Source organism: Prionailurus bengalensis, chromosome A1, assembly GCF_016509475.1.
Source record: "Prionailurus bengalensis isolate Pbe53 chromosome A1, Fcat_Pben_1.1_paternal_pri, whole genome shotgun sequence".
In the NCBI taxonomy this organism is placed as follows: domain Eukaryota; kingdom Metazoa; phylum Chordata; class Mammalia; order Carnivora; family Felidae; genus Prionailurus; species Prionailurus bengalensis.
The window spans coordinates 8872922-8891786 of NC_057343.1; the positions used below are offsets into that span (position 1 = coordinate 8872922).

General features: G+C 53.8%; 1 protein-coding gene across 3 annotated transcripts in view; it reads left to right on the forward strand.

Moving 5' to 3' along the window:
- MTUS2 (microtubule associated scaffold protein 2) overlaps window positions 1-14944 on the forward strand; it is a 373273-nt gene extending 358329 nt beyond the window's left edge. For all 3 annotated transcript variants that reach the window (XM_043576011.1, XM_043576018.1, XM_043576028.1), the window contains 5 exons: window positions 2321-2394; window positions 6394-6492; window positions 7614-7733; window positions 10252-10349; window positions 14334-14944. In XM_043576011.1, coding sequence (XP_043431946.1) covers window positions 2321-2394; window positions 6394-6492; window positions 7614-7733; window positions 10252-10349; window positions 14334-14547 — 605 coding nt within the window. In that variant the 3' untranslated portion in view covers window positions 14548-14944. The remainder of the gene's footprint in view (window positions 1-2320; window positions 2395-6393; window positions 6493-7613; window positions 7734-10251; window positions 10350-14333) is intronic.
- Window positions 14945-18865: the final 3921 nt, after the last annotated feature.

Sequence of the window (18865 nt, forward strand, 5' to 3'; positions counted from 1 at the left end):
CCGGCCGCCATATGCGCGGCCCTTCGGGGTGGGTCGTGTGAGCCCAGCCTTTCCTGCCATCTTTCTTCTCGTGCTCCTCTTCCCATTTTCCCTTCCTTTCCTTCCGGTCTGTCTTCCGTGTCGCTTCCTGTGGCAAGAAGAGCTAGAAATCCAGGATCCATCCAGGTAACCACTTCTTTCCTCAGAAGCAGCCCCCCTCAGCCCTGCCTGGATACGAGAACCCTAGGGAGCCGTCCCAGGGGCTCACGCCCAGCCCGGGTCCCAGCTGGGGCTCCTCAGTGGCTGTTCTGGCGTGCTGCTGCTGGCCGTTGCGATTGCTCAGAGCTCCTGAGATGGTTCTGATGGGGTCTCGAATCTTGAGAAGCACTATTCCCAAGTACGCCTGGAAATCCTGGGCTTTACCTTGTCTCGTCGCCTCTCAACACAAAATGGCAAGCCGCTGTAGGTCCGTACACTTGCCCACACTTGTGGCGTGCTCAGGGCCACAGCAGCACCCCTCTGGATCTGCGTCTCCACACCTCATAGTCACACACCATATGCCCCGTGGGCTAAACAGAGTTCCAGACGGTGGGATTTCTTTCCACATTTTTGTAACTTGAATTATCTTCCAATACGTAGAGGTTTTTGTGGGTCGTAACAACAGTAACAACATTTACTAATTACTACCAGGATTTTGACTTTGCCAAAGAACCTTTTTTTTTTACATGCATGTACATTAATATTTACACTTCTTTTTCGATTTCAACCCCCCTCCCTTTTTTTCTCCTAGTCCGCTGACTGTGAAAAGTGTATTAAAAACAATGAAATGTAATACATAGGTTAATAAATTTTAAGAATTTGAAAGTTAAACATTAGAGTTTAAACTTTTTTTCATTTTTAAAAAATATTTATTTATTTTGAGGGAGAGAGGGAGAGAGGGAGAGCGAGCAAGTGGGGGAGGGGTGGGGGGAGAGGGAGAGAGAGAGAGAGAGAATCCCAAGCAGGCTCTATGCTGTCAGCATGGAACCCCACATGGGGCCCAATCTCATGAACCATGAGATCGTGACCTGAGCCAAAATCAAGAGTTGGATGCTTAACGGACTGAGCCACGCAGGCGCCCCTTAAAATTATTTAAGGCTATTGGGTTGCCTTTTGTTTCTGTATTTGCATAAAAAATAGACCTGTAGATTTTTGTGATGAATGAAATCTCACTTAGACACCATATCCAAGACCTTTGAATTATGTATAAATGTGGAGGCAATGTAAATGTATTTAATGATAGCCAAAAATCTATGACTGTCGTCAGGATGATACTTTCAATGACTGTTAAAACTAATCATGTAGACAGAGCCAGGTAGACCAGAAGGCTACATGGCTTTATATCAATGAAATCAGCCCAGACTTTTTTTTCCTCCCCAAATGCAAATTTCAGCTATAAACAACTGGATTTCTTAGAGACTTTCGCCATCCTTACTTAAAAGATTTGGGTCAATGGAAACCACAAAGTCTTTCCTAATTGCAGCTCATGCCAGCCCGAATGATAATTGCTGGCCTCCAGTGCTCTCCTGTTCTGAGCATGTGATCCTGGCTGATTAATGAGACCTTTCCTCACTGCAGTTATTACATGAAAACAAATTGCTTGTGTAGCCAGAATGAGATGCGCTTCACCCAGCTAATAAGATTCTTTCCATCTGGAGGCAAATAGAATCCATTCGCTTAATAACTCTCACATGACATCTCTTTCTGCCTAACTTGCAAATTATTGCCAGAATGACACTTTTCACGGGACAGAATTGTTCCATACTGTCTGACAGGAACCAGTCCGATTAGTCCTTCCTTCTGTCTGAGCTTCTTAATGTTGAATCTTTGCTCAAGCAAATCCTAGAGATCGGTGGCTTCCAGAGTATGGCCCAGGAAAGCTTGGAGAATCAATGAGTACTGTGCGTGGAGACTCCAACTTGGCCAGGGTGGTGGTAAAGCAGGCTGTAGGAATCGAGTGTGTGTGTGTGTGTGTGTGTGTGTGAGTGTGTGTGTTTCGTGCGCACGTGCGTTTATGGTGCGTGTGCGCGCGCACGTGTATGGGGACGTGTGTTCACGAGCACGACTGTGCTCTTTGCTTCCCTCGCTCGTTTCTTTGCCTCTTTGTCTTTCTTTGTCCTATCCCCCTGCCCCCTCTTTCACTGTCTTCTAAATGGGACTGCATATCGTTTCCAAATAATGGAGAAGTCTGTTTAGGCTTCCGCCTGCTATATACCAGTGTCCCTTATTTACCTGAGTCTGTCGGAGTCTTGTTTGATCTTTTTCAAGAGACCACATTAACTGTTTGACCTCTTCTCTCCAGAACTGATGTCTACCCATGAGCTTGAAAAGAAAGAATTGGAAGAAAATTTTGAAAAGCTGCGGCTGTCATTACAGGTTAATATTCATTCTCTTAAAGGTGCATTTGTTCTTAAAGTTTATTTGTTTTGAGAGAGAGTGTGTGAGGGAGTAAGGGGAGGGACAGAGAGAGAGAGAGAGAGAGAGAGAGAGAGAAAGAATCCCAAACAGGCTCCACGCTGTCAGCGTAGATCTCATGAACTGTGACATCATGACGTGAGCCGAAGTCAAGAGTCGGACCCTTAACCAGCTGAGCCACCCGGGTGCCCCAGTATTCATTCTCTTCACTCTGGTCTCAAGATGATGGCGGTTTCATTATGCCTGTCCACAGACATTTATCTAGCACCTACTGTGTACAGGATCCTGTGCACAGCATCGGGATGTAGAAGTAAATGAGACATATGCCCTGCCCTTTGGGAAGTCACTGTCCACTCAGACAGCTGTGACCCGAACAGTGACAGACAACACAAAAGGTAAATACTTACACCCAGTGAATACTACCATTAGTGAGCGCCACAGAAGTTCTGAGATGACGGTCCCCACTTGCCATGGTCTGACCTGAGCTGTGTCTGAGGAGAAGGGAGTGCTTGAGGACGGTATTCTAGGCAGCGGGAATGGGGTAACGGTATCCCGTTGTGAAGGATAGATGTCATAGGACATGTTCTCGGAATTATCGAAGGGACTTTAATCACCTGGAAGTGGGTGAGATGAAAAGAACCTTCTTTGCCTTCCACCACCAACCTGCAGAAAATGTGGGTCTCCGAGGCCAGGGAGCCGCCTGGCTTCCTGCTGACCTCTGCGGGGAGAATGAAGGGTCTCCCAGACTACGTGCATCTCCCTCCTGCCTTCTAGAGACCCAGGCCACCCCCAGCCCTAAGGCAGAGCTGCCTGGGAAGCAGGGGTGAGGTCGGCGGCCCTGCTTCCCTTCCCAACCATCACAACCAGATTATTTGTTAAATATTAGGGACACTCACGTGGGGAAATTGTGGGAGGTGATTACCAAAACCGCAACACAAAGGCGGGGATTTTGCTTCTTTGGTGGCGCGCTTTCCCCTGGCAATGTTCATTGACCAGAGCCTGCCCCCCAAGAAGAGCATCCAGGATTGTGCAGATAGCCAGTCTCACAACTACTGAGCATTCTGTTCAGAAGTTAAAATGGGAAACCGCCGGCTGCAAGCCGACCCCCGACTCATCGATCCATCGATGGTCGCCTGCGCGGTCGTCACGCGGCTTATCCTCGGCACGTGAACCCCAAACTGCCTTCGGGTACCCCGCATCCCACACCATCAGGTGCACGCCCCCTAAGGTGCACAAACCAGGACCATACTGTGACGTAACAAAAACCCCATCCGGTCCACAACCAAAAAGAACTGAGAGTTTAGTTTCATATGTGGGTCCTCACGCGGCTGCTGACATTAAACCATCGTGAATTGTGCGTATTTTACTTGTGATTCTCCATGGGCAGATTTCCTTTGGGCTGGAGATTATTTGGTGCAAAGAGGATGGGATTGTCGAGCCCCCCTTTTTGGGCTTCTGGTGGCGAGAGAAACAGGTCTGGGGCAAGAGATTGGAGCTTTCAGTTTAAATCCCCACTGTACCCCCTCTTGCTAGCTTTGAAATTGTGGACAGTTACGTGAGCTCTGTAAACCTTACTTTCCTCATCTGTAAAATGGGAATGATAACGGGACCTCCCCCAAGGTGTGAGCAGATTAAGGGAAATGATGTATGTCTAACATGAGGTGGGTTCAAGGTAAATGCTAAGAAGTAGCAGCTATTAGGGGCGCCCGGGTGGCTCAGTCAGTTGAGTGTCTGACTTCGGCTCAGGTCACGATCTCACAGTTTGTGAGTTCGAGCCCCGCGTCGGGCTCTGTGCCGACGGCTCGGAGCCCGGGGCCCGCTTCGGATTCTGTGTCTCCCTCTCCTTCTCGTGCTCTGTCTCTCAAAAATAAATAAGCGTTAAAAAAAAATAAAAACCAAAAACAATAGTGGCTATTGCTATTATAATAGTTTAACGCATTGCTGCATTTACTGTTATTATTATCATGCCCTTGGTTAACTCCTGAGTGGCCCGTGCTGGGCCAGGTCACCAGCTGGGCCTTTCTGCCTCTTAGCTGGACGAAAAGGAGCAAACCCAAGTTGAAAGATAGTCCGTTCTGTCTGATTGCTGTGGCACCGTTGTGTGCCTGGCGGTCTGTTTTGAGTCATGGTGAAGAAGGCAGAAAATACACAGTTTGACATTTTAGACCTATCCTAGGTGGCGTTTGCCTGATGCGTCTTTTCACGGTTTTGTTTTTTTAACGGAGGGGGAGGGACTTGAAAGAAATGCTTCCTCCGACAGCGCGGACGGGTTTGGGATAGGAGCCACGTAGCGGGACGTTTTTAGAGTCAGGTTCTAGAAGGTGACCGGGCTGCCCAATGGCTGTGTGCCAGGGCCCAGCCGGGTTTGCCCGGGGCTGTGATCTCCACTCACCAGCTCCTGTGGGTACAGACTCCCACTGATAACTATGTTGCTCGAATGTACCAGCATTTGCATTTAATGGCACCGTGGGGGCTTTTATGCCTTAAAAATGAAATTGGAAATAACTGGAAACCAAAAAAACAAAAAAACAAAAAAAGAGGAAAAGGAAGCCGCCAAAGATGGTTTGTAAAACAGGGTCCTCTGGCGAAATGAAGAAAGCAGTCAAGCCAGCGTTTCATACGTTACGGTATTTTCATGTGGAATCACATCATTTACAATACCTGGCTCTTCGTATCAGTGGGGTGAGGTCACTTCTCATGCTGGCAGAGTTCCTGGGGAGACCCTAGTCCCTGTGTTTTAATGTTACAGAAGTGGCGTCACTGGGCAGAGTATCTTGGGACACGCTGCGTGGACGAGGCCCCGTCGCTCGCTGCGCTGGGGCACGGCGAGAAAGCCCACTGCCCTGCACCCTTTGCTCGCCTGCTGTGCTCAGGCTGGGGTTGCAAGCGAGGTTGAGTGTAGTCGCATCTGCCCTGACAGCCGGGGGCCGGGAGCCTGGGTCCAGCCAGGGAGAGGCTCTCCACAGGGGAAAAGACTCCGCCCACACAGCAGCCCACGCCAGGGACATGCAGTCCGGCCCTGAGGCCCGGGAAGGCCAAGGGGAGGAGGCCAGAAGCGAGCAGAGCAGGAGAGGGGGCTGGCCAGTGGAGGCACCCCTGGCAGGAGGGCTGGAATGAAAGGCGGGGCTGGAGGGGGCAGGGAGATCTGAGCGAGCCGGGAGACAAGAGAGGCCGTTCGGAAGATGCACGGACACTGTGTAAAGTCCGTGCTTCATCTTGATGCCAGTGGGGTTTTACACGGAGGGGGTGACGGGGTCGGGTTTGCGCTTTCGAAGCCTCCCCCTGACTCCACCTTGAGGGCAGAAGGGTCCTACCCCAGACGCCAGGTGCAGGAAAGGGCCAAGCGCGTGGCTGAACTTCAGGGAGAGGGACCAGGAGAGCTTGCGGACCCCAGGAACATCACGCGGGTGGAATTGGCGGGACTCGAGCCTTGACCCCAAAATTAGTGCGTTTGGTGGTGGGAGGAGGGGTCTCAGGCAGACGGGGAAGGTCAAGGATGGTTCAATGGCGTAGAAACCGGGGCAGCTCTCCGTTGAGGTAGGTGTCTTGTTCTTCCTGAAGTCAGGGACTAGATGCCTCCCTCTGGTGGTAGTTTGCCTCTGTGATACTGAATCAGATCATTGAATCAGATCTTAAGTAATAATTAATAGTAATTCAATAATGAATTCAGATATTAGATCACGAAATGCCTCCCGCCAGCAGGCTCCTTATTTGGGGACAAGGGGCAGCGTTCTCATCTTGGGAGGTGCTCGGAGTCAGGCTGCCGGCCCCCAAGTTCTCCCCCGGGGTCGGGGCCCTTCGTGTGCAGCATGGGTGCCACATGACCCCCTCTTACCACGTGGGACAGGCAATCCAAGCGGCCCCCACCTTGTGGCCCGGCAGGGTGGCCGTTGCCTCACGGCTTCCCTGGGCCGCAGTGCCTGCGGCGGACCAAGCTGGCCTTCTTGTCATGCCTTGCAGGACCAGGTACACATGCTGACCTTCCAGAGCCAGTCTCTGCGGGACCGGGCCAGACGCTTTGAGGAGGCCCTGAGGAAGAACACCGAAGAGCAGCTGGAGGTAGTCATACCCTCCCCCGTCCCCCCGCCGACCCGGCCTTGTGGCTCCCACAGGGCGCGCACCCCCCCCCCAGGAGTCACCTCTGCAGTCTCCCCCGGTGACAGGACCTCTGTGTCGATCCACTGCTGGAGCGACAGCTGGCCAGGACACGTCCCCGTCAACGCCTCTCTCCTGACACAGGGGACGGCTGTGGGGTTCTCCGCTGACATGTTATTTTTGCCAGATTCCACTCCCCAGCCACCGTCCCTGACCTGGGCTCCACCCCGCCTGGGAGCTCTCCCCGCCCCCCCCCGCCCCCCGGCTGGGACCCACCCCTCCACTCATTCTCCCCCAGCCGTAGTTTAGGCCCGCACAGGAGGTACCCCCGATGGCTGCGTTGGTAACTTGAGGGGAGTTTTTTCCAGGAAAGCTGGCAAAACTCCTTCCCTCTGATGGAGGGTCGCCAGATAACATACATGACGCCCAGTGTAGTGTGAATTATAAATAAGTGAATTTTTTTTTAGCAGAAATACATCCCATGTGATACTGACACTTAAAAAAAAAAAAAAAGGCGGTGTATCTGGAATTCAACCTTAAGTCAATGTCCTGTATTTTGTTGTTGAGTTATTGCATCTTGGCAACCTTACTCTAGCGTTTGTTTTTCTGAAACGCCTTTTCTGCTTTCAGAACCACTTTGCTCACTTCCTATGCAAGAATCCCTCCCTCACACACACCCCCAACTCCCCGTGAACACAGGGGAGACCTGTGACTCCTGGCCTGTCTGCTGAATGAAGTGGTCTGGGCCAATGTTAAAAGTCAATGTCGAGTTTGCTCTTTTTCCTCCATGAGCTCCCTTTGGGGGATGGGCTGGCAGCCTCCAGCCATCCCAGCCTCCGGGCTGGTCAGTGGATGATGGCCTTACCTCTCTCATTCCCCGGGGAGCTGGGTCTCTCGTGGCATTTCCAGGGGGAGAGCAGCGGGCGTCTGTATCAGGGAAGGCCGTGAATGCGCCCATGCTGACACTCTGGGGCCTCCTGGGAAGCTTGTTATGGAAGGCCAGATTTAACCGGATTCACGGCACCGGTGCATACTGGGCTGTGCTGGGACCGCTGGTGACCGGCTCTCGCTCTCTGCCGTTGTAGATTGCACTGGCTCCCTATCAGCACTTGGAAGAAGACATGAAGAGTTTGAAGCAGGTGTTAGAGATGAAGAATCAGCAAATACACCAGCAGGAAAAGAAGATCATTGAACTAGAAAAACTGGTGAGTCGGCCTGCGTCCTTGGGAGAGCTCCAGTCACCTGAATGGTATGTCTTACTGGCATCATAGATTCACAGCCTGCAGACGGTGGGCCCTTCCCTGTCCATTGCTTACACCTGAGCAGAAATGCCACGGTTGGTCTCCAGGCCTTCCTTAGGAAGCCAGGAGTTTCTTTTATTTAATATGTGTGTGTGTGTGTGTGTGTGTGTGTGTGTGTGTGTGTATGCACATATGTATATGTAAATATGTATTTTTTTTTGAGGGGGCGGGCAGGGGCAGAGAGAGAGGGGAACAGAGAATCCAAAGCAGGCTCTGCACTGAGAGCGGTGAGCCCGACTTGGGGCTCAAACTCACAAACCGCGAGATCATATACCCTGAGCCGAAGTCCGACGCTCAACCGTCCGAGCCACCCAGGCACCCCTGGGAAGCCAGGAGTTCTAATAAGGGAACTGAAGTGACTTCATTCTGTGCAACTGGGAGCCCTCCTGATGGCCTGTCTCCAGCCCCCCATCCGGCCTTCCTGCCCTGGGGGAGTGCTGCTTCCTCCCTCCTCCCTGGGGGGATGGGTGGCCAGACTGAGCAGAGCACTTTCCATATGTTGGTTCTTCCACCCACTGGAGCGATCCACTGGAGCGGGTGTTGTCAGGAGCCTCATTTCGCAGACGTATATGCAGACGTATAGGAAGGGGGTGTATCTCACCCAGAGCCTGTAAGTGGCCCACCCGGGCGGGAGCCCTGGCCCCAGGGCTCCCGTCCCTGCCCTCTGCCTCCCCCTTCAGCCATGGAACTGGCAAAGGGGCCCGCGGGAGAAACAGAGCGCCCCAGAGCTCACTCCCCTCCCCTGCAGGCACAAGGGTCGTACAAGGGCTGGAGCTGGAGACAGTCGTCAGAGTCACTAAGCAGAGCAGCCTGCTTCCAAGGAGACACCGTCTTGAGGTGGAGGTTGGCCTCGGGGGTCTCAGATCGCTGTTCTTCCTTTTTGATTGCTATATTCAAAATTAACTTTGACGCTGTAGAGAGAAAATACGGGCATTATAAAAAAATTATGAGATAGACGCGAATAAGGAGATTAAGATATCTTTCCCACCACGGCTAACGCTTTCCAGAGTTTTTGCTCTGTACGGTGTGCCCCCCCCCCCCCCCCACGTGCAGATGGTCGTATCCTGCTCTCTTCCAGCGCGCAGACCTTTAACTTGCCATCTCGGGGATGGATCATCTCATCTCACCTTTGAACGTTTGTCCCTGTTTGTCTCTGAGATATCCCTTGCCGCCCCTTTTCCCACACCAGGGGCTGATCTAGGACCACGTGCCGTATTCGGCCATCATGTCCTCTCTTTCTAGCACCTCTGCTTTGTGAGGCGTCCCTCGCTGTATGGCGTGGGATGGGGGCAGACTGGGGTGTGACTGTCCATAGCCAGCATCCTGGGCGATGGTGACCACGTGGAGCTTCCCGGCAAAGTCAGAGCCCTGCCCTTCCGAGCCGTGCCATGCAGCCCGGCTCACGCGGAGACCCATGACCCTCCGCCCCCAGGCTGGGCCATCCGCATTCAGTTGTCTGGTCACCCACCAGCCTCGGGGTTTATTTGGCTGTTCTTAGCCATGTGCCAGGCATTCTGCCAGCATGCGTGACTTCTCCTTGCAGAAACCTTTCAGCATTAAAAAAAAAAAAAAAAGACCAATTTAGTCACTTCCCATTCGTTGGGAGCACAGATGCAGGCTGAAGGCAAGGGCCTGACTAAAGAGCTACGACAGAGCCCGGCCCGTTGGCTCTGACTCCCAGCCCTGTTCGCGGGAGGGTGACAGTTCTCTTCCGAGATCAACTCCCCAGCGGTGAATTTGTCATTTTCTTTTCAAAACAAAATTTATTTCTGAGTTTATCTTAGAATGGAACTGTACTTCAGCAGGGCCCTGGGGGGACACACGGACAGAGAAAAAGGCGTAAGTTGCAGGGTGATACTAACCACCGATGGCGTTAGTTTCTGATGATGTACCGAGCCAGTCTCGGGCTTTGGGTTCCTGGCTGCCCGTACCCTCAGAAGGAAAAAATGCATCCGCGCTATTTGTATTCCCACCCCTCCGTTAATTCAGAATGTCATATTGTGCAAACACGCCGGGCCAGGGATTGTGATGTAGGGCAGTTGACCCGTCAGGAAGAACCCGGGGACCCGTCAGCCACCCTAGGTCCCAGCGGTGTTCACAGCTCCCCTCTGACAACAGGGACACTCCCCACGAGAAATGTATTCTACACGGGAACCTGATGTACGCACGCATGTGCACAGTAGAGGTCAAAAAAATGTTTATATCTAAAATACGTGTAGCAATAATAGTTTTATTACTACGTATGGTTTGCACTCTGGTATTTTCTGTCCTGTTCTGTTTAAAAGACACAGGCTGCTCACACCCCTCTAACTTGATTCTGTGATCACTAAGGCATCGCAAACTGCAGTCTGCCAAGCACTGTTCTTGACAACCAAAGCCCAGAAGCCTTGCTGAGAACCTCTTAACACTGCGTCTTTTATAGGCGGAAAAGAACATTATTCTAGAAGAAAAGATCCAGGTTCTCCAGCAGCAGAACGAAGACCTCAAAGCAAGGATCGACCAGAACACCGTTGTCACAAGGTAGGGGGGCCTGGGTGTGTGAGCTTCCTAAAGCGTGTGTCACCTACAAAGTGGCTTTGCCGTAGCACTTCTTTGAGGGCTCTGTTTGTGTCCCAGCATCCAGTTTGCCCCACTCCTCCGAGCTGTGAGGCCTTCCCCACGCAGGCTCTCGGCCTTTCTCGTATGAAGAGAAGGACAAAACACACCACCACGTATGCCACCCGGCCTGTGCCCTGGGTCTGCATCTCGGTTGTCCCCACCTTGGGGGAAACGAGCGAAATCGGCAGAGATGCGTGGCAGGGGTCTCCAACGCAGCTGGGAGGTGGAAGGTTCCTTTCTGGGCGTTTTGGAGAGACCTGCCAGCTGAGCGTCCCCAGGGAAAGGAGAAGAACCACCTAGGCAGCCCCTGAGCCGCGTCAGCCGAGCTGGGCAGACCCGTGGGGGGCCCTCGGCCGCTGAGCCATTCTCCTGGGCCGGCCCGGCCAGCGGACAGCGGGGGTTGCAGAAGCCACAGGGAAGCCGTGTAGCCGAACGCGGCTAGCTATTCTGGGTAATAGCGTTCCCCTCTCAGTCCCCTGCTCGGAGGTGCTCCAGCTCTCAAGGAAGGATGTGGAGTAAAGCAGGGTTGGGGCTCGGTCGGCCCGCGGGAGGTTATAGGCATACCTCGGAGATACTGTAGTTTAAGTTCCAGACCACCCCAAGACAGCAAGTGTCGCAGGGAAGCAGTCAAATGAATTTTCCCCAAATGAGTCGTTACCCAGTCCGTATAAAAGGGAAGTTTACACTCTCCTGTAATCTGGTAAGTGTGAAATACCCTTGTGTCTAAAAACCCAACCTTACAAAGACTTTATTGCCAAAAAATGCAAACCATCATCTAAAGTTTCAGTGAGTCAGAATCTTTTTGCTGGTGGAGGGAGGGTCTTGCCTCAATGTTGATGGCCGCTGACCGATCAGGGTGGGCTTCCTGGAGGCTGGGGTGGCCGTGGCAGTTTCTTAAGACGACAGTGAATTTTGCCTCCTTGATGGACTCTTCCTCTCACGAACGACTGCTCTGTAGCCTGTGATGCTGTTTGATAGCATTTCACCTACAGTAGAACTTCTTTCAAAACTGGAGGTAGTCCTCTCAAATCCTGCTGCTGCTTTATCTACTAAGTTTGTGTGATATTCCAAATCCCTTGTCGCTTCAACAAGCTTCACAGCATCTTCATCAGCAGAAGTAGAGTCCGTCTCGAGAAACCACGATTCTTGCTCAGCCTCGAGAAGCAGTCCTCACCCGATCGCGTCCTATCACGAGATCGCGGCAACGCCATCCACCTTCAGGCCCCTCTTCTGGTTCTGGTTCTCTCGCTGTTTCCACCACATCCGCAGCGACTGCCTCCACTGACGTCCTGAACCCCCCAAAGTCATCCCGAGGGTGGGAATCAACTTCTTCCAAACGCCTGCAAATGTTGACATTTTGACCCCTTCCCACGACTCGTGAATGTTCTTAATGACATCTAGAATGGTGAATCCTTTCCAGAAGGTTTTCAACCGATTTTGCCCAGATCTGTCAGAGGAATCACTCCCTATGGCAGCTAGAGGCTTACCAAACGCATTTCTTCAAGAACAAGACTTGAAAGTCAAAATTACTTCTTGATCCATGGGCTGCAGAATGGATGTTGTGGTAGCAGGCACGGAAACAACATTAATCTTGTTCGACATCTCCGTCAGAGCTCTTGGGTGACCAAGCGCATCATCAACGAGCAGTAATATTTTGAAAGGAATCATTTTTCTGAGGGGCAGATCTCAATAGTGGGCTCCAAATATTCAGTAAACTGTGTTGTAAACAGATGTGCTGTCATCCAGGCTTTGCTGTTCCATTTATAAAGCACAGAGTGGATTTAGCATGATTCTGAAGGGCCCCAGGATTTTCGGGACGGCCCGTGAGCGCTGGCTTCAACTTGGGTCATGAGCTGCGTTAGCCTCTTACGAGCACGTCATCTGTTCTTTGAAGCTTTGAAGCCAGGCACTGACTTCCGTCTCTGGCTGTGAAAGTCCTCGATGGCATCTTCTGCCAACAGAAGGCTCTTTTGTCTACACTGAAAACCTGTTGTGCAGTGTAGCCACCTTCATGAATTGTCTTAGCCAGACCTTCTGGGTAACTTGCTGCACCAACACTTGCTGCTTCACCTTGAACTTCTAGGTTATGGAGATGGCTTCCTTCATAAGCCTCACGAACCCACCTCCATAGCTTCAGACTCTTCTTCTACAGCTTTCTCACCTCTCTCTGCTTTCACAGAATTGAAGGGAGTTAGGGCCTCGCTCTGGAGTAGGCTTTGGCTTAAGGGGATGCTGCGGCTGGTTTGATCTTTTATTCGGACCACCCACACTTTCTCCGCATCAGCAAGAAGGCCGTTTCACTTTCCTATCGTTTGTGTGTTCGCTGGGGTGGCACTTCTAACGTCCCTTCAAGAACCTTCCCTTTGCACTCACAACTTGGCTGCCCATTTGACGCAAGAGGCCCCAGCTCTCAGCCTGTCGAGGCTTTCAACGTGCCTTCCTCGCTACCCTTTTGACATCAAGTGAGAAATGTGTTACTCTCCCTTTCGCTTGGACACTTGGAGGCCATTGTAGGGTCATTCTCTGGTCTAATTTCAATACTGGCGTGTCCTGGGGAACAGGGAGGCCCAAGGAGAGGGAGGGGGACAGGGGAGTGTCCGGCTGGTGGACAGAACAGTCAGTACGCACGAAACATTGGGGCGCCTGGGTGGCTCAGTCGGTTGAGCGTCCGACTTCGGCTCAGGTCATGATCTTGCCCTCCGTGGGTTCGAGCCCCGCGTCGGGCTCTGTGCCGACGGCTCAGAGCCTGGAGCCTGCTTCGGATCCTGTGTCTCCCTCTCTCTCTGCCCCTCCCCTGCTCACGCTCTCTCTCTGTCTCAAAAATAGAAACATTAAACAATAAAATAAAATAAAAGAACACACGAAACACACACACGCACGCACGCACACACAGCGTCCACAGCTGAGCTCCTGGTGCTGGCATTTCATTACCACCGCAGAAGCTCACAGGGGAGACTGTGCAGGGAGCAGGTCTGTGACCTCCCCTCCAGCAGGGGCGGCAAGACCCCACTGCTGACAGCCTGAGCAGGGGAGGGGCGGGGGTGGGGGGAGCCAGAGCCTCCTCCCCGCCTGGGCAACCCCGTGCCTCCCCTGCAAATCACAAAGGCACCCCGGTCCAAAGAACAGGTCTGGGCCTTACGTGAGCAAGGTGACTTCCCAGGCTCAGTCCAGCCAGCTGCAAAACACCTGTGTCCTTATCCCGGTCAGGTCCTCAAAGGCACCGTCAGTTTTTAATGCCACAAAGCAAGCAACTCACACTTCCTGGCAGACGGCACAGACCGCATCCATTCATTCTTCATCAGGCATCCCTCATCAGCAGACGTTCACGGAGCGTCTGCTGTGGCCGGGCCCCAGGCTGGACGCCGGGGACTCAGAGAAGAAGGCTCTGGCCCTTGTCCTCGAGGGCGCCTAGCCCAGCAGGCAGGCCGACGCAGCGAGCGTTTGCAGCAAGGGAAGGCAGGTTGCTCTCCTGGAGACCCAGGCCAGGGGCGGGGAGGCCGAGATTTGCCCCGAGGCAGACAGCACCGTCCCTGTGCTGTCCTTGTCGGTCGCCACTGTCTGTGAGCCTCCTGGGCGGCACACCCACACCAGCCCCCCACTCCTCTCCCGTCCTCTTCTGCCTTGGCATCTGCTCTGTCTGCCGGACAGCCAGCGCCTCCCCCTGACCGGGCAGAGGGACTGGGAGCCGACCGGGTGTCGACGGAGAGACTCTGGGAACAGACGTGTCGGTGGGATGAGCGGAACTCACGTTTCAACCCGAGGTTCTTGGTCACCGTGGTCCCCCTTGTCCCTGTCCCCCCACGTACAGCCCCCTCGCTTGCCTCAAACCCACTGGCCTGGCGGATCTCAAGGTAGGTGCCTTCCGGCGTGACTGCTACTCGATCGTTTCTTACTCTCTTCCCGCAGACAACTGTCAGAGGAAAATGCCAATCTCCAGGAATACGTGGAGAAAGAAACCCAGGAGAAGAAGAGACTGAGCCGAACCAACGAAGAGCTGCTTTGGAAGCTCCAAACCGGGGACCCGACCAGCCCGGTTAAACTGTCCCCCACATCCCCTGTTTACCGCGGCTCCTCCTCGGGGCCCTCCTCTCCCGCCAGAGTCAGCACGACGCCCAGATGACGCCGCCGCCACGCCGCCTGCGGGAGCCGTGGCTCCTGTCCACCCGGGGCTCCTACCTGGAGGGAGAATTGACCAGGGGCCGGCCCGGGGCTGGCCCTGCACGCATGCTCAGTAGCTGCCTAGCTGCATTCTAAGCCAAGTCCTCTTCCGATCCTCATGTAACACTGTCCTGGCATTGGCACTTAGGAGAGCGTAAACGGTAGTGTCTGATGTGCAAACGTTTGACCGTAGTTAGAGCCAAAAGAAAGAAAGAAACTCCAGTTGTTCCCGAGCAATGAACTTTCACTGCAGAATTTCAGGTTAGTTACAAATAGCTCAGTTTTGAATATACATTCAATAACCATTGTGTACTGCACCGACCTGTGTGTATATTTAGATACACGTATATACACATGCAGCGGTTCTGAATTGCATTTTTTATAACACGAAGTGCTGACATATTTTGGTGAAGGTCAGCAGTTTTCTAACTTGTGCCTAAGAATTATTGGGAAATGAAAATGCATTTCTATCTAGCTTCCCAGGAATATTTCTACCCAAAATAGAAAAAGGAAAAAAAAAAAAAAGATACAGAGAAGAAGCGCCTTGCAACCTACCACCAAGTGGTCCTCTAACACAAACACCAGCGATCTGTGAACGGTAACTGCCTTCGGAACAGTCAGCTTCGTAGTCAACATGATGTGAGGTCACTATTATCCCATTCACAAGTTTTAACTTTGACTACTCCTGTCGTGAGTGGCGAAGGGTCGGGGAGGGGGGAGCCCCTCGGGGGTTTGGCTTTTCTCGTGGACGGCACTCGTGACAGTGGCTCATCTACAGTCTCGTAAACACGAGTTTTGCTTTTTACCCAAGCGGCATCTTGGAAGCCGTCGTCACGCTCTTGCACCCTTGGGAAAATGTGGAAGAGCCTGACCTTCTAGAGTGAGGGGGAGGATGGCCTTGGAGTTGGCCAAGACCATCCGCACTCCATCCTCAGGAAGGAGAACCGCTGGTACGATCTGTATCTTGACTGAGCACAGAGTAGGAAAGCGTCCTCTAGCACCCCGTGTCGTTTGCTCTCACGCGATTCCATAAAGGGTCAACCCACCGAAACGGGCCCCCGGGCCCCCACGTCATAGGTGACCTTCAGTTCTGTAACTCAACCCCCTCACCGTTCGTTGAGGTGGCTCAGGGGTTCTGGCAGGAGCTTCTAGACAACCAGCCCTTCCATCCTGGGGGATCCGTTCCAAGCTGTGCTAGACCGTCACATGACCTCCCGCAAAGCCAGGCGTGTTTTCTGCCGGACGACCAAGCAGTACCACAGCCGACGGCGGTCCCTTCTTAGGCCCAGGAGGTTCTTCCCAATGGAGGAGCCCACTGAAACCGCCAGCCAGCGGTCCTGGCTCCTGGACTGGCATGCATCTCGGAATCGGTAGACTTAGACCGTGCAAGCTGTCCCCGTAAGTGCTATGGAGGTATAGGAGCAGAATACACAAAGAAAGACGTAGTTTTGACGGTCGATACGGTGACGGCAGTGATGCCTTTGGTTCCCGTTGGTGACAAAGACCCTGCGCTTTCTCCTGATGGCCCCTCAAAATCGTCCCGAGCACAGGGCTGCCTCTGAGCCTGCCCCAGGCCAGCAGACTCACGCAGGGATGCTCCGGGCCGGGAAGAAATGGCCTGCGGGGGGGGGGGGGGGGGAGGGAACCTGCTCGGCACGCACGCAGCCAGCCTGAAGACAGGCCCGTCCGCGGTCCTTGCGTGAGTCGAGGCTGGCCGGCCTCGGCTACATCTCATTTCTCGCAAACCTCCAAGGGTCTCTGCCCATCCTAGGGACCCACACGATGGATCCCCATTGAAGAAACATTTCTTTTTTCCTTTGGTGGCTCTGCATGATGTTGTGATATTGAGTTGGGCATTCCGTTAGAGTAGATCCTGCCACGTTGACGAAAGACACAATTATTTATTCTGTTAGCAGGCGCCACCTGCAGAGGACGGCTCAGCAGCCCCGCGCTGCCAGTCAGGAACTGCTTCCATCACGACACCTGCTAAACGCAGTTACACGGCAATACGCGTTTCAGTGTTACATTAGAACGTGCGACGGACGGCGTGGTAGCCTATTGCAAAGTTGTAGAGACGTTAGAACTAAGTAATCCCTCGCTAGGTGGACTAGAGCTTTGCCCTAACCAGCCCTGACCTCGGGTACTTGAGCGAATTCCCACGTTGCTCTGGCCTCCTTCCTTCATCGCGGACGCCCGTCACGTGTCGCTCCTATCCTGAAACGTGGGGGGCGGCAGCCGCTGTGCCCCGTCCCCTCCCCCCACCCCATCCCTCCCACCCCGTTAGGACTTGGACCTCTGACATGGAAGTCCCCCTGGCGCCCCCTCCCAGGCTGGAATGGTTTCCACATACGGATGCTGCAGCCTTCCCCGCCTGCCTCATACCCACCAAACCTCACCAGCCTCTTCCCGGTGTTCGGGAGACATGTCCGTGCCCTTGCACCCACCCCCGCCCACCACAAGTGGGATGAGGTTCTGGGGGGGGGGTGCGGTGTCAGGGGAGGGGAGGGGGCTGACGGGCTGGCACACTTGCTGAGTATTTGATGGGGCCACACGCTATTTATCTGGCCCCTCCAGTTTCTGTGTTGCATATTTGTGTTTGAAGCATATTAAAATTAACTTGAGGGACCTTCTGTGACATGCACTTGATGTAACCGTTAGCCCTCTCAAGCTTCGGGAAATTCAGGCCGGGGATCCAAGGCAGGGAGGCAGGGAGGTGTTTCGCAGGCTGGGTTCCTTTTCGGCGTGTGCCAGGGTCAGGGGACCGTCACCGAGAGCCCCTCTCCCCGGACGCAGCAGGTGCAAGGTGCCCACAGCTGTCTCCCAGCCCCGATCTCCAGCAGCCCTGCCCTGGACTTGAGAGAGCTCGGAGGCTCTGCTCTGCAAGGCCATCTTCGGTGGGCTGGGGGGGGGTGGTGCTGGAGTGAGTTGGAAAGGGACACAGAAAATTGAGTATATAGTCCCCCTCAGCATTGATTTCAAATTCAGACCCAGACGGGGGTATGTTTCCACCCCACAGACGGTTTGATGTGTCCTAAGTCCCATCCAGTTTTATCTGGATCATCACTGACCTTTCCCTTGAGTGGCAATGTCCACAGCTACAGCAATTCCCTATCCTGGGCTTTCTTCCCCCAGGGGGGTGGGGGCGGGACACAGGACCCTGGAAAGTTCTGCAGCTCTCCCTGCAACATCCCGAGGGCAGCCAAGACACTCTCATTTCAACCTGAAAGCGCTTGCCCCCACCATCCCCCGGCCTCAGGCTGGCCAGCCGGACCCCGGAGTGTCCACGGGGGCCTCCCCCTCCTTGGGGTTACAAGGGAGCCCCCCCGGGTAGGCCAGCTCCCCGTGGAGGTTTTGCAGGGCATGTGGCAGGGACAGCTATTTAGAGAGACTTCGAGTCTGCTCTCCCGAACAGTTGCTGAACCAGAGACTTTTCGCAGGTGATCCATCCCGAGTCACTCGGAGACCTGAGAGGGACACCACAGGTCCCCTCGGGGTCACCCGTGCTTCCAGATTGTTGAGGACAACTGCCTACTTATTAGTGATGGACTCGTCAACCGGTCCTAACCTGTTAGTTTCCTCCGGGGTGTCTTGGGTCTTCCCCTTTCAGAATAACCACTTCCCCAGTGTCCTTGCCCCTACACATGAGGTAAGCAAAGGAAAAATGGATCATCTCAGAGAAGGGAGGGATGGAAGAGCTCACGTCGGGTGGAAACCTCAGAGCTGGATACTTCGCACCTGCCGGTGGGAGCTGCACGCTGTTCCCGCGCCTGGTGCCGCATCGTGCAGCCTCAGTGGCCGGCCACCAAGCGATGACTCGAGGACCACACCCTGTCATTGCCTCTGGGATCATCGAGAGTCAGAGTCCCGGAGACTTTGGGCCCAATACTTAAAAAAAAAAAAAAATCATGAAAGGCTGGTAAGCTGTCCCCGTTGTGAAGACGGAGTTAATTCACTGAGGTTGGCTGAGTCACTTATTTAAAAGCCAGGTGGCTTCTCTTAAACTCCTGGAGGCAGCGGCAGGACAGCCGGGGCCCATTCTTCCCGCTCAGCCTGGAGGTTAGACGTGCTCGGGAAGGGCAGGTGCAAGTTTTGCCAGTGTGGGCACCACGGGGTGAGGGTGGGGGGGTGGGGGGTCGGGTGGTGCGCGGCTCTCAGCGGGGACCACCGGGCTGCACGTGACCGAGGGCCCCCGCCAGGCGTCCTGTGGGTCTTGCCTCCCCACCCCCGGCCGCCTGCCAGGAGCACCCACACTCCCAGATCCCCGAGCACAGCACGCTGCC